Consider the following 14,584-nt stretch of genomic DNA (forward strand, 5'->3'; position numbering starts at 1 on the left):
TGCCTAAAATTAGAAGATATTTCTGGGCACAAATGTCAGGAAATATGACCTAGAGATGGAAGGCAATCACACACACACACAATTGTTTTAATTCAAAAAACAGAAGAAAAAAAAATCCTCTTATCAGTGTCCATTCTATTTTTCACACTAAAACGGAGATTTTTTTCATGTTGCATAAAGCACCTTGATTGGTAAAAGAGCTGAAATATTATTACCGAAGGAGCTCAACCTAGGCTCAAATCAACACAAAAGAAAGCTCACATTAAAGTATTATTTATCTTCATAATTAGTATTTCTAAATGATTTTTAAAGGCTTTTTATGCAATTACAAAATGTTTGATTGTCGTAACATTGCTAATGCTTTGATGCCTTCCGAGTGTTGTCCTTGGTCCCTGCAACCCTGGCACATAATTTATTTCTCTTTTGAGTGAACTCTAAGCATTAGTGTCCATTAAGAATTTTTGAAACAAAGTCCAGAGATTACTTGGAACACTTTCAGTAATATGTACTGATTATCATTAATAGCTCTTTTGTCCTAGACAAGGACATTGTTTTGTAACATCACTCTGTTTGGTGAGGCCGCACTCGGGCTGTGTTCCTGCTCTTCCTCCTGCATAGATTCTCTCCTGACTGCTTATGGAATGGAGCAAGCTCATAGGACAGCTCAGGATTGGGGGAGGGAGGGCATAGGGCCAACACAAAGTGATAGTTTTTTTCTTTATGAAACAGTTGTTAGCCATTCAAAAACAAGAACAAAACCCCTAAACGCTGGGCTTTGTTTCTTAGCTAGTGTTCATTCACTGCATATAAATTGCTCTTTTAACTACAAGCTTCTTACAATGAGGAAGTCAAAAAGTAGAGGAGGGAGCAAGCAGACCCAGCAGCTTGCAACCTTTGCACTATGCTCGTGGATAATATGGCAGGAAGGAGGTTAACTGTTCCAGATTTTATTTGGAAAGTTCTGCCTGAGCTCTCAAACACTCATTTGCCAGATTCTACATCTTTTTAATGAGCTCATTGCCCTGTTGTGTATGCCTGTGTCCACCTAGGGGATAGCTCTCTGTTTGTCCAGTGCTAAGTGTCTGCTAATAGAAATGTCTTGAGTAGGAAAGAGGCACTCTGCTACATGCCCCAGGTGAATTCTCTCACTGAAACCTTATTATAAACCCAGCACTGAGAATTTTGCCCCTACTTCATGGGTAAGAAAATGGAGACTTAGCAGTTAGGCCATTGGCCCAAGACCTCGCAGCTTAAATAATGGGCGTCTTACTTAAATCGTTCACCTTGTGAAGAGGGAGAATAAATCCTGTGAAAGCCTTCAGATTTGGAGGCTCCTTTTCTAGAAATCAAACTGAGAGTTAATGTGTGGGTCTAGTGTAGATGCATGAGTCGGCCAGTTAAAGATTTTGTTAATTATCATTTAGCACATCTCCTCCCTGTCACACAAAGTCACTTGAAATACGGAAACATTGACGTGTTGTTCTGGGTTTTTTTTTAGATTTAATTATTTATTTGAGAGAGAGAAAGCACAAACAGGGAGGAGAGGGAGAGGGAGAGGGGGAAGCAGATCCCCCGCTGAGCAAGGAGCCCGATTCGAGACTCGATCCCAGGACCCTGGGATCATGACCTGAGCCGAAGGCAGACGCTTAACCGACTGAGCCGCCCAGGAGCCCCAAGAAACGTTAACATATTTAAAAACAAAAGGAAGAAGAAAAGAAAACTTCACTGCATCTCATTTTAGGTATCCTTTGTTGTGTTTGTTTTTCTTTTTGTTTTTTTTGTATTCTAACACAGAGCTTATCCTCGTGGAAAATATCTGGATCTCGACAACTGTTCTGTTGTATGAAAGAGAATAAGAGAAGGCACACAGGCTGAATAATGGCAAAGTGGTAAAGGCACACCTCTGTAGTTAGGGTCTTGTCTAGAACGCAGGGCCTCCGGAAATGCTAGCTTACTGATTGGGACGTCTGCAGAGGAGGAAAGTTGCCATTTCTTTTTTTTTTTTTTTTAAGATTTTATTTACTTATTTGACACACAGAGAGACAGCTAGAGAGGGAACACAAGCAGGGAGAGTGGGAGAGGGAGAAGCAGGCTTCCCGCGGAGCAGGGAGCCTGATGCGGGGCTCGATCCCAGGACCCTGGGATCATGACCTGAGCTGAAGGCAGACGCTTAACTGACTGAGCCACCCAGGCGCCCCGAAAGTTGCCATTTCTTACCAAAAAAAAAAAAAAGTTAAACTAAACTTGGTCCCCAGACAATTGCCTAGAAACCAAGAGACAGTAAGAAGTCCATCAAGGAAGTTAATTGGTCCAAGATTTGGCACTGATTGGAAATATCAGATTACAATCCTAAAGTGCTCTGCTCTGTGATAGCTATAACTCTGAAACGACTGATAACCGTGACAGTGATAAATTTGTGGTATTTTCATGACATTTCCTATGCTTTACTTTGAAGCATGGTCGGCTAAATAGAGTAAGAGGCACTCTTGCTAGATTAGAAGCCCTCCTTTGAGTAGAGGATTTGTGGAGATTTTTCCTCTTAATTTTAAGGATATTAATTGACAATTTAAAACTGATGTTCTGGTATTAAATTAGAAATTACTCTTAAAGCGTCACTTGGAAATGTTTCTCTTCTCTTTTCTCCTCTTTTTCTCCTCTCTCTCTCTCTCTCTCTCTCTCTCTCTCTCTCTATATATATATATATATGATCTGGGTGAAATATAAGGAGTCTTGCAACTTTATCAAAAGGTACCATTTTTCTCTAGCCCAGATAATTTTAAAATATCACCCAAAAGAAGTGTAGCTTTTACTTATATAACCTTTTGTGGGTATTGCCTTCTTTCTTCTTTGGTTTTTAAAGGCAAAAAGAAAAAAGTTTCGGGGGGTTACCTTTGATTGTGAGCTACATTAGATTTTGTACAGTGAGAAATAGATCTGGCAGCCTGTTGCTTAAAAAGAGGAGGTTTGGTCTGATAGCTAGAAAGCAGGGCAAGGAGCCCTTGATCAATAAACTAGAAGGAAAATTAAGAAATCATGCAGTTCAACCATCTCATTCTACAGATGAGAAAACTAAGGCCCAGAGAAGTTAAGTGACTTGCCCAAATCAACCAGTGAGTTCACTGTTGGCTCAGGTCACTGAGCCCCGGCGCCTCCCCATCACTCTCCCACAGCTCCCTGCCGTCACAGTCTCTGCAGAGAGCATTACTCTGCTTGGTGGCCTGTTTGCAAATCTCAGTGAAAGGATCTTGGTGTTCTTCCCAGTCACTTGGAAGTGAATCAAAACCTTCACAACAGCTGGACTCAGTTTGACACCCTTTGGTGGTGGTGATCAAAGTCCCTTGCCCGTGCTCAACAGCAGCCTAGCTAGCCCACTTGCCAATGAGCAAGTGTCTTCCCTGGATTTCAGAGAGTAAAGACTCCAGTGGAGTTCAGGGTCTAGAACAGCACACACTTACTTTTAGGAACTTGGTTGTCTGTCTCATGCTCCAACAACTAGGAATTTTCAAGTCAGAGCACTTGGTCTGAAAACCAGAGTCCTAGGCCCTACGTCAGCGTGAAGCCCAGGGACATCAGGAGTAGCTATGACGTAGCTTTCGGTAGAACATTCTAATTCAGCCTCCGTTAAAATAAGACTGTGCACGTTGCCTGCCCTTTTAACGTTTCACACTTCCCAGTTTGGAAAGCTCTTTACACATCCTGATTTCATTTTAATTTTCACAGCAGACTTTTGAGTATTATCATGATTATATACAATTATAAATTCCAGGCCCAGAGAAGTTAAGTCACTTGCCCAAGGCCTCTCAGCCAAGAGTCAGGAAAGCGTATGGGCCACGAATGAAAGCCCAAGTCAGCCGGACTCCAAATTCAGCTATCTTGAGCTGCCTTTAAAAAGTATATTCTTTTCTACTCCTGGGTAGAATTAGAGCTGTTTGCCGCTACTAAATACTCATGATAATTTATCTTTAGAAAACTGGTTCTCCAACAAGTCATTATTCAGAGCTTCTGCTCCTGGTGCTGCTGGTAACATTAGCTTTGGATGTGCTAAGGATGACAATGGGCAGTGCATGACTGCTGTGGTCTCGTGAGGGAGACACTTTCTGGTGGGAAAGACAGGAAGCTTACAACCTCTGAGGGACTGAGAAGAAAGAAGGGAAGACCCACCCCACCCCCAATGAAGGGTGAAGAAATGGCTGCTGGTTGCAAACTAGGGCACACAGGCTTCTCTGTCTGAGGACCGCATTCACCCAAGCCCTGGGGAGGCTCCCTGGTTGGGATAAGACAGGGGACAGTTTTAAATTATTTACTGACTGCTGAGTGATGTGGTCCTGGGAGTAAATCTTTTTTTGAATATTTACTCTTTTCAGAGGCACTATCTATACCAGGGTTTTTAAATATGAGCCATGGATGTGCTTCCAAAAGGATATTAGCTTTCCACAGAAAGCTTTTTACTGTGCTAATTAAACTTTCCTGAGCTTCAGTTGACCCATCTGTGAAATGAAGATCTTTCTTTCTTTCTTTTCTTTCTTTTCTTTCTTTCTTTCTTTCTTTCTTTCTTTCTTTCTTTCTTTCTTTCTTTCTTTCTTTCTTCTTTTTCTTTTTCTTTCTTTCTTTCTTTTTTTATTTTTTTTTTAGAGAGAGAGAGCAGGGGGCTGGGTAGGAAGGGACAGAGAGAGAGGGAGATAAAGAATCTGAAGCAGGCTCCATGCCCAGCATGGAGCCTGACGTCAGATTCAATCTCACAATCCTGAGATTATGACCTGAGCCGAAATCATGAGTCGGACGTTTAACCAACTCAGCCATCCAGGTGCCACTTTTTTTGTTGTTGCTTTGTTTTTTGCTTTTTTTTTTTTTTTAACACTACTATGGAGTCAGTTACTATGAAGTACCAGAGCTTCTATAGAAAAAGGAGTGACACAAATTCAAGACCTTAGTTTGATCACAAATGTTAATTTTCAGGAGAGGAGGAAGAAGGGGATTCCAAATAAACTTTCTGATCGTTCCATTAAATTTGTCTTTTGTGTGTTCATGTTGTTTTTGTTTGTTTGCTTTTTTGGGGTAATAGAATTTTGTCTTCATAATGGCTATGAAGTAAAAACAGTAATTAAATATTATGCATAGTCCTGTCTCCATAATTAGAAATAATGCATTTTTTATAAAAAAAAATATTGCTTTCAGGAGAGGGTTGTGTTTTTTAAGCCTTTCTCCATAAAAATGTGCTATTAATTTATTTTATATTCTTCACTGTATACAATAGATATCGTTTACATTTTATTTGTATGGGTTAGGGTTGCCAGATAAAATACGGGATGCTCAGTTAAATTTGAATTTCGGATACACAGCAGAGTAGTAGCTGAACTTCAAATTTAACTGGCATCCCGCATTTTATCTGCTAAATCTGGCCACTTTTATGTGGGTATATCCCCCAGTTGTTTGTATCGATCATTAAGTGGCCGCTAACCGAAACTGGGGGACTAGGTTGGCACTGATGCTGGCTGGGGTCATGCTTGCTCCTGGAGACAGATGTGAGTGGTTTTAGCTCTGTGCTACTGTGATCTCAAAGATCAGGCAGCTTTCCTGGAAAGATTTTCAGAATCTATTATCAGTGTAATCATCATGAAAATATTTGATGAGAACACTACCTCACGCTGTATAATAAATTTAAGTAGAAAAGTCAAAGCAGTGGTATTTTCATCAGGGCTTTGGATGTCAGGAGAAAATAGTTCCACACTCAGCGAATATAGATAGGTCTGTTTTGGGCTGTGTTAAATCCAATTGTGTGGAGGTTCTGAATAATCAGGAGTGACAGCATAAGCACTTTCTCTTCAAAGTGATTTTACAGAAAGCATTATTTCCTAAGGAAAGTACACATATAGCCCTCATAATGCTGAAAGAGCACTAATGTATCAATTTATTGGTGCTGGTGTCATGAGCTGGAGTTGCAAATTGTATTCAGATTTTAAACTTTACTCACAGTTGCTGTTGGGGGAAGCTCCCTTCCCATGATAAAGCTTATTTCAAAAAAAATTCTAGAACATTTTTTGTAGTTCCCGTGTGAGAGAGCCTTCAAGGCTCTTTGCAAAAGGTTCTAACTTCACTTTGAGAAGCCAACTCAAACATGATGAAAAACAATAGTTTAGTTTTCCTCAATAAAAAGGGGGGGGGGGAAGAATTTGAGTTGGGCTATGTAATTTCAGCTTCCCTAAATAAGCCCTTTGGAAAGTTGTGGGGGGGAGCAAATGTGTGATTTTGGTCTTGGCACACAACTTTGGAATTAACTTTTTCTTTTTTTTTTTTTTATGTCTACCGTGGATTTTCATAACGGATTTCTTCCCTGTACGATTTGTTCCATAGCTAAGTAATGGGTCTGACGTGGGTGCCAAATTTTTCAACAACTTTTCAACAACTACTTTCCAGAGGAGGGTTAAATAGTTCTCTTAATAACTTAAAAGAAAAAAGTTTCAAGGTTTACCACAGTTCTTAGTCACAGGCTAAATGTTTTCAAGAGTTGTATTACTTTGAGCCTATTTAGTCTCAAGAATATCCCCTAAGAAGAACAGAGCGTAAAGAGTTCAAAATGGAGTCCTTCTGAAACAGAGATAACACTGTTAACACTGGAGTGTGTGTTCGTGTTATCCTTCTGTGGTCTTATGTGCTGAATCTTGCTTAGTCCCATTCATCTGTCACCTGCTCTCCGTAAATCATCTTGGAAGCAGCAAGGGTGCTGACTCATGAATCCCTCGTGTTTTTGTGCAGCGTGTGTTCGTTTTGGTACCATTCGCAGAGAAGTAACAGCCATACCCCTTCTGACTTCAATGAGTATGGACAGATAGGTACATTTTGTGGATGTTCTTTCCTTCGCCATAAAAAGTTATGCCTTATGTGAGCAGGCAGTCATTTTCCATAAAAAGTTAACCCAGAATCAATGGCCATAGCAAATTCATTGCTCTGCTGCTCAACTCACTCTCGTCTGAGTAGGTTGGCATCACTCTCTTGTGTTTTAAATCTCCCCCGCTCTGCCTATAAACATGATCATCTCCCCTATTTAAAATGAAAATGGAGAGGCTTCTCTCACCCTGTTTAATTACTGTCCCTGCTGCTGCTTTTCACCCCATAACCTCTTAAACCCATAGGCGGTGTTTACCGTCACTGTCGCTCCCGGCTCTGTCGTTCTGGGGTAGGTCCAGTGGCCCTGCCAGGTACGACTGAGACTAACCCGGCCACTGCATCGCCGTCTGAGAAAATGCACTCCTGAGTACGCTGTGAATGACACGCATTCCGAGAGGCACACACAGGACCCTTTCTTACCTTTGTCATTATTTCTTCTCTTCTAGGTATCTCAGTAACGAAGAAGACACATACATGTAAGTAATGCATTTTATTTTTATCCAAAGTTTTCTGAAGAGTTGGAATTCGCACATGTCTGGCTGCTGTGACCCTTCAAGTATAAACTAATGTTTCAGCTGTGATCCATGGTCAACAGAGGTCATACTTCTCTACCTGTAGTGGTCGGAAGTGGTACATCTCCACCTGTTTGTACTGAGTGTGTGTTAAAGAGAGTCTAGACGTAGTCTGATGAATTCTAGTGATTCAGGTCATTAGTCTTTAGAAAAAAGTCATAAAACCTCGTCAGGAGGATCAATTAATTACTTACTGATCACCCCTATTCTGGATCCTTCTTAGAAGAGCTGGTATGTTTCTAGGAAACATCACCTTGATTTCTTTTAAACTTTGGTCTCCTTTTCCTCACCACTAGTTCATGATTTAGGCCGTTTTGTACTTGTGTCTGTGCGCAGAGATACTGACTGGGAATCTAGGTGCTGTCGCTCGACCATGAGTGTGGCCCACGAGGGCCCTGGTAAATGGCATCGGTAGTTTGATGTGGAAATGTGCGCTGGATTTACACTCTGTATTCATTCCCACTTCTCAGGTTCAACTGCTTTCATCAGTTGCCTTCATTCGAACTACACCATAAGTTTACAAACTCACGTCAACGTAAAGTGTTGTGATTTTGCAATCTGAGCAATAATGTTTGACTGTGCTTTGAACCTCAGGATGAAACTAATCCGTCATTGATGCAGGCAGTCAACTTTCACTGTACTTGACCAGCATATTTAGACTTTGAATTAATAGTGTCATTAGAATTCGATAACTATTTTAGACCACAGATATGTGCTACCCATGAGATGTGTTTGGGCATCCTTCTAAGGCAAGCAGTGGAGATATTTATGGCACAATTTAGGGCCGACAAAGATGTGTCCCCAAATTTTTCCTAATTATGCTTTTAAAATTTTTGGTTTCATGTGAAACATTTGGGGGAAAAAATCTGTGTAACATCAAAGTAGTTTATCTTGTGCCTCAGTTGATTCTTGAAATCTGCTCTTGGGCTTGTCTGTCTGTCTATCTGTATTTGTAGCAAACAAAAAAGCAAAAAAAAACAACAAAAAAACAAACAAACAAACAAAAAAAAAAACCCACCCCACCAAATTCAATGGTGGCCTGACTTTTAGGGCCCAGTCCTGCAGTTTCTCCACCTGGCTCTCCCATGGGCTTCAATGGAATGTTTGTTTGAGGAAAGAAGTAAAGGTCAGGCCCGTAACGGACACATGATCAGGACAGCACCTCCATCTCCGAATGCACAGTTCCCGTTGGCTGTCCCTCCATCACGGTAGTCTGTGGCCCTTAGCTTTTTGGGGGTTGTTTTGTCGTCGTTGTTGTTGTTGTTCTTGCTGTTGTCGGTGCATAATTGAGCTCATGATGACTGAGAGATTGACAGTGCAGGAGACTGAAGTCCTCTGTATATCCGCAGGGCAGGCATGGTACAGAGCGCTTCCTTGCACAGCCTTGCCCATGAGCTCGTCCCTGGCCTGGAGGGACCCACTCTAGAGGTGGTAAGTAATTCAGTCTTTCTGCTAGCTCAGTCCTGGGCCTCTCCCAAACAGGAGCGGATGATTGTGCCTACTGTTTATGGTGGTTTGGGGTATGGACTCCTGGCCACCTGGCAATACACAGAAAGCCACTGACTATTTGCATTATGACTTGGCTCTTGGATGAGTGGATAAAACCACTAGTTCAACTCCATTGGATACAAAGAGTGCCCCTCAACTAATAAGACAGAGACCAGAGATGTTAGTAAATATGTAGACCATCCATCCATGAGGACCTTCAAGGAATTGTCATCCCTGAGAATAATTTCATTGGCCTATTGCAGAAATAATAACTCGTGGTCAGATTTAAATTCATGGAAGGATTTGGATGGCAGCACGGGAGTGGTAGCTAGTGAAGAAAAGCTGGTGTTCCAGTAAGAGGCAATATAACCAGGTTGGCCTTACAGCGAAGGCTTAACTTAACCCCATCAGATATACCTGCTTTAAAACGAAATCAAGATATAGCCAGAGTGGGTAGATTTTGATTGCCTTTCTAACTATGGAAATCAGCAGGAAAATTCTTAGACATTAAGCATCAAGTAAATGTAGACACTTCAAATAAAGCTCGCTTTATGTAATTCAAATATTAAACTGACAAAAAGAGATCAGAAATCACCTGGGGTTTTTTTGTTGATGTTTACTTTCATGATTTAGGGGAGAGGGCCCATGATAAAACAGACCAATGACAAGTTGGGAAGAATAGGAACCGAACGGAGAGTTGACACAAAACTTTGCACATGCCACGGAGAAATTGAATTGTCCAAGTTGTTAGTGAAAGTCTTCTATGCCACTTAAATGTGGAGATTGTTTTTGTCACCCAACCTAGCAGACAACCCATCATATTTCTGATCTTAACATCTCTACAGGGCCTACAACTTGTGAGGAGGAAGAAAATCAATCAGTTCTTTCTCCCATAACAGTCACCCAAATGACTTCTTCTTTAGCATCTGTCAGATTTTTCTTGAAAACCAAACTGTCCTACCTTGCCTGTAAGTTTTCTTAAGAGCTTAAATTCCAGCTCCTCTTAAAGCATCTTAACATCTGTTCTTCAAAAAGGTTCACTATCAGTGAAGTGTGTGAATTCATTTTTGTACTATCTCAAGACTTCCATTTTTAGCCAGAGTTCTGGAAACCTTGGTCAAGGCTTGACTACATAATCATCGACAGCTAAAGTCACCCTGCATTAGCAATTTCAATCTGGGTTTCCTAACTGGCCTCACAGAGCGATGGTTCAACTTACAAATTAACATGCACAGTTGCAGAATATATTATTAGGCCAGAGTGTCAGCTCACAGGTACACCAGTCAGACGTGCAAGAACCACAAAATGAACCTGAAGAGATGTGACACCTGATAATATTTTAGGCCACCTTGTTATCTAGAAAGCATAGGTATTGCTTCTTAAAAAAAAATAATAAATAATAAATAAATAAAAATGCTTTGGGTGAGCTGAGCCAGAAATTCCCAGGAAAGGAAATCTGATTCGTAGCTTCAGAGGAATTCACAAGCGTGGTCTTTGGAGAAGTCAGATTCTCCTGAGTTCCTGAGAAGGGCACTGGTGGTGTTTGTCATTAACTTTACTTGGCTGGTGGGGGAAGGCAAAGCTTTGAGGCTTCTAGTACAAAGTCATCGTGACCAGATTGGTCAGAGAATGCTTTCATTTGTGATGTTCTTCAATTGGTGATAGGAAACGTTGCTGTTGGTTTTGGTATGTGAACAGAAAAGGAGGTTTTTACTTGTGGGATAGGGACCTATCAGATAAATTTTACACTGGGTGGTGTAGAATTTCAGTTTAATCTTTGTGGTGATTATACAACCCCTGTATTTGGTTGGACACTTTAAAGATGGGTGTTTCACAAGTTTTTTCTGGTGTCTTTCCTGCTGAAATGGTACCATGTTGGATAAGTATCTTTTTCATGGCATCAGTGGCTGATTTGGTTTTTATTATTTGCCAAGGACAACTGGTCATTTGCCCCTGACTTTTTAATCTCATTCTACTTGGATAGTTCCGCATACACTAAAATGTTAGAATGTGACAGATTTGGAGGTGAAAAAGTAACAAATGCAACAGATCCTCTTAGCTCTTTCCAGCTACTGGGAAGTTTAGCATCATGGAGTCATAACCTTAGGGTATATATCAGCCAACCATCACAGTGTAGACCCAAAAGATATCAGGTAGGCTCCTGGATAGTTTCCAGAGGCAACAGATCCTTGTCATGTCCTCCTGTCCTCATCCATGTTTCTATTCTTTATTCTTCCTGTGTAAGCCTGTTCTGCTTGCTTTCTTCTACACTCAGAACAGGCACTTACACATGCCTGAAAATTGCAGGGAACTCAGTAAAGCGCCAGGAAAATGTATCAGTTTAATCCGATTTAATGTCAGCTTTCCCCAGTAAATAACAAAGTAAAATATGCTTCTGAGTCTTCTGAAATATTTTAATTTTAACATGAATAGCCATTAAAGGCAATTTAGTACATTTTCAAATGTTTGTTTGCAGTAGGCTAATACCTAACATATAAAATTAAAGCGCTATATTATTTGTGAAGAGAGTTTAGTTCTCAATAGTAAAAATATTTTAGTACAAATCAGAATATTTCCTTGAGAAATAATCCTTTGTATCTGTAAAAAGAAAAAGTGTTTATTGCAGTCATTTAAAGTGGAATAGGTTAATGTATTCACTTTTCACCCGTAGAGACTTGGTTTTGAATTTGACTTAGAGAAAATTAGTTTTGAGGCCTCAACCTCCTCTCCTTAGGCATTTGTTGATATCACAAAACCAACCCAACAATTTGTCACGATTGTTGCCATTTACTCAGGAGGTCCAAGAACTAACATAACCCTATTTTCTCGCTTTCTTTTCTTGTCCTTGAGGCCATTCCTTTTGATTGTAGACTCTTAACACCAAACTTGGGGCTCACCCACACTATTTTCACAGTCCAGGAAAACTCAGGAACCATTCTTGGCAAAGCTAATGGAAGGTGCTTTGGTTATATAGTTAATAGGTTGCCGTGACAACCCATGTGATTCATGGTGTGACTCACCGCAAGGATAATTTCAATTGCTGCTGGCAGGGTGTATCATTAGGACGGGCCTGAGAAGAAGCTACACTGAACTTCTCTTAGTAGGCTTTCATCCAGATTCCATCTACCCATTGAGAAACAGAAAAGGGGATAACCCCGTGCTCACAAAGTAGCCAGAGGATTTATTTCTTACTCAGGCTTCCTGAGGCTACTGGCCATCCCAGACATAAAGCTTGCTGCTGATGGTACATGACCAAAGATAGATGCTGGCCTCTTAGAGGGCTAACCGATGGATAACTGTTTACTGAGGACCTACTATGTGCCAACAGGTTCTTTGCTCTCAAGGACCTTACAGACTAGGTTGAAGGTGGGGCCCCGGGTGGGGGCCGGGTGAGTGGGGTGATATAGTCACTGAAAACACGAATGCCTCGTGTACCATTTCCAGAAGATTCAGCTCACAACTGGAAAGCAGACTAAGCTGGCAGTGTGGGAGAGGAGAAAAAAATTAGACGATCCAGGATTCTGGTACTGTGATCCAGGCATACAGCAGGATGAAAGGAAAGGGAAAGATTTAACCCTGGGTGCTGAACGTTCTCCCTGCTGCTCATCTCCCATTCTCACCCAGAGTCACACCTGTTTAGTCCCTTCAAGATCAACCAGCCCAAGGAAGTAAAAAATCCCTCATACTGCCTGAAAATGTTTGCCTTGTTTAGACTCAGCCTGTGTGACTACAGCCAACCCTGCCTGAGCTTAACAAGATTTCTGTCTCATCATATTAAGATAGAAATGGACTGCACTTGGTCCTGCCACTCAGTTCTTCCAAGGTAGAAGATTTGCATAGGCTGAAAACCCACAGTTCATTCCATTAAAAAAAAAAAAAACACCCAGAATATGTAGTTAAGCGTTTCCATCAGAACATCCAGTTGATTCAAGTTTGCTCTGTTAGTAGGAGGACATCAGATCCATGAATTGAATTTGGAAAAGTATTTGTTTTCCCATTTTGTAACACAAGTTCAAAAGGGTGTATTGATCGCTAGGAGGGAGAAAACACAAGTGCCTAGCCTATCGGGTGCTGGCATGTACTTGATAGATGATATATTTAGTAAAACTCTTACACATGGTTGGGTTGATCTTTAAAGAAGGCTGGGTGTCGGGGCGCCTGGGTGGCTCAGTTGGTTAAGCGACTGCCTTCGGCTCAGGTCATGATCCTGGAGTCCCTGGATCGAGTCCCGCATCGGGCTCCCTGCTCAGCGGGGAGTCTGCTTCTCCCTCTGGCCTTCCTCCCTCTCATGCTCTCTGTCTCTCATTCTCTCTCTCTCAAATAAATAAGTAAAATCTTTAAAAAAAAAAAAAAAAAAGAAGGCTGGGTGTCTGTCACAGAGTCTCGCATTACTTTTGGTTCAGTGATGGCAGGAATCTAGGATAGGAGGAGAAGTACCAGGAGATAGGAACTGCCACCCCTGAACGGTTAATTCTAATAGTCCAGGTGCTCTGTTTAGTGCTTTACATGCATTATCTCATGTCATCTTCTCATCAGCTCCGTGAGCCTTGTACTACCTGCATCCTCATTTTAGATGAGACTATTTATCTGAGAGATCAGCAACTTAAAGAAGTGAAAACACTGGCAAATTCATCCAGCTGGTGTTGGGCAGAGCTGGGACTCAGAGTAGATTGACTCCTTGCACACACAGAAGCACCACAGCATTCTCTCCAATCTCAACATGACGCAATGTTGTGGAGCACTTACAAAGTGCTAAATGCTTTTCTGAGCACTTCGTAAGTGTTCGTTTATTTCATCTTTACCGCAATCTTGTCAGGTAGATCTCGCTGCTGTCTCCACTCTCCAGGTGGAAACTGAGGCCCAGGAGCCTATAGCTAGCTAGGATGGGATGGAGCCAGGATTGACAGCCACTCCATAGAGCCTAAATGCTGCTACAGTACCAAATGTCATTCCTCTCTAGTCCTTCTACTCTAAACTATAGGGAGAAAGTCAAGTGTAACCGTCATTCCTGCAACTGATTCAGGTTCTTTAAACTTAGGACTATTTTACCTATAAAGGCTTCTAAGCTTGGTGAACCAACTGACTATAGAAAAGGGGGATGTGGGGATGCCTGCGTGGCTCAGTCGTTAAGCCTCTGCCTTCAGCTCAGGTCATGATCCCAGGGTCCTGGGATTGAGCCCTGCATCGGGCTCCCTGCTCTGCAGGAGGCCTGCTTCTCCCTCTCCCACTCCCCCTGCTTGTGTTCCCTCTTTCGCTGTGTCTCTCTCTGTCAAAAAATAAATACAATCTTAAAAAAAAAAAAAAAAACTATATGAAAAAATTCACTTAAATTAAGTCGTCTGCATAAAGCCATGCCGCCTTCTTACTTTAAAATGATCATTACTTCTCTTTTTTAACCATCTAACCTAACTTATCAAAGAACCAGCATCCATTTAATATCATTGTTCATACAACTCAACTGATTGCATAATAAAATAGTTCAAAATGGTTCCTTTTGCTTTCCAGATAGTTCTGTCCCCTACACTAGTAGTAATGTATATTTCTTATAGCATGAATCCGTTTTCACTGCCACAGAGTCTTTAATGGACTTTGATGACATTTGTAACAAATTTGTGCATTATTCTTTTGTGAGACCATCT

General features: G+C 41.3%; 1 protein-coding gene across 1 annotated transcript in view; it reads left to right on the plus strand.

The window, feature by feature from the left end:
• Nucleotides 1-14,584, plus strand: part of RORA (RAR related orphan receptor A) — a 717,927-nt gene that overhangs the window by 526,133 nt on the left and 177,210 nt on the right. The window contains exon 2 of the mRNA XM_045899942.3: nucleotides 7,332-7,361. Coding sequence (XP_045755898.1) covers nucleotides 7,332-7,361 — 30 coding nt within the window. The remainder of the gene's footprint in view (nucleotides 1-7,331; nucleotides 7,362-14,584) is intronic.

The sequence above is a fragment of the Mirounga angustirostris genome, unplaced genomic scaffold (genome assembly GCF_029215605.1).
Source record: "Mirounga angustirostris isolate CCGP_5_RB_7025 unplaced genomic scaffold, mMirAng1.0.hap1 SCAF_9, whole genome shotgun sequence".
Classification (NCBI taxonomy): Eukaryota; Metazoa; Chordata; class Mammalia; order Carnivora; family Phocidae; genus Mirounga; species Mirounga angustirostris.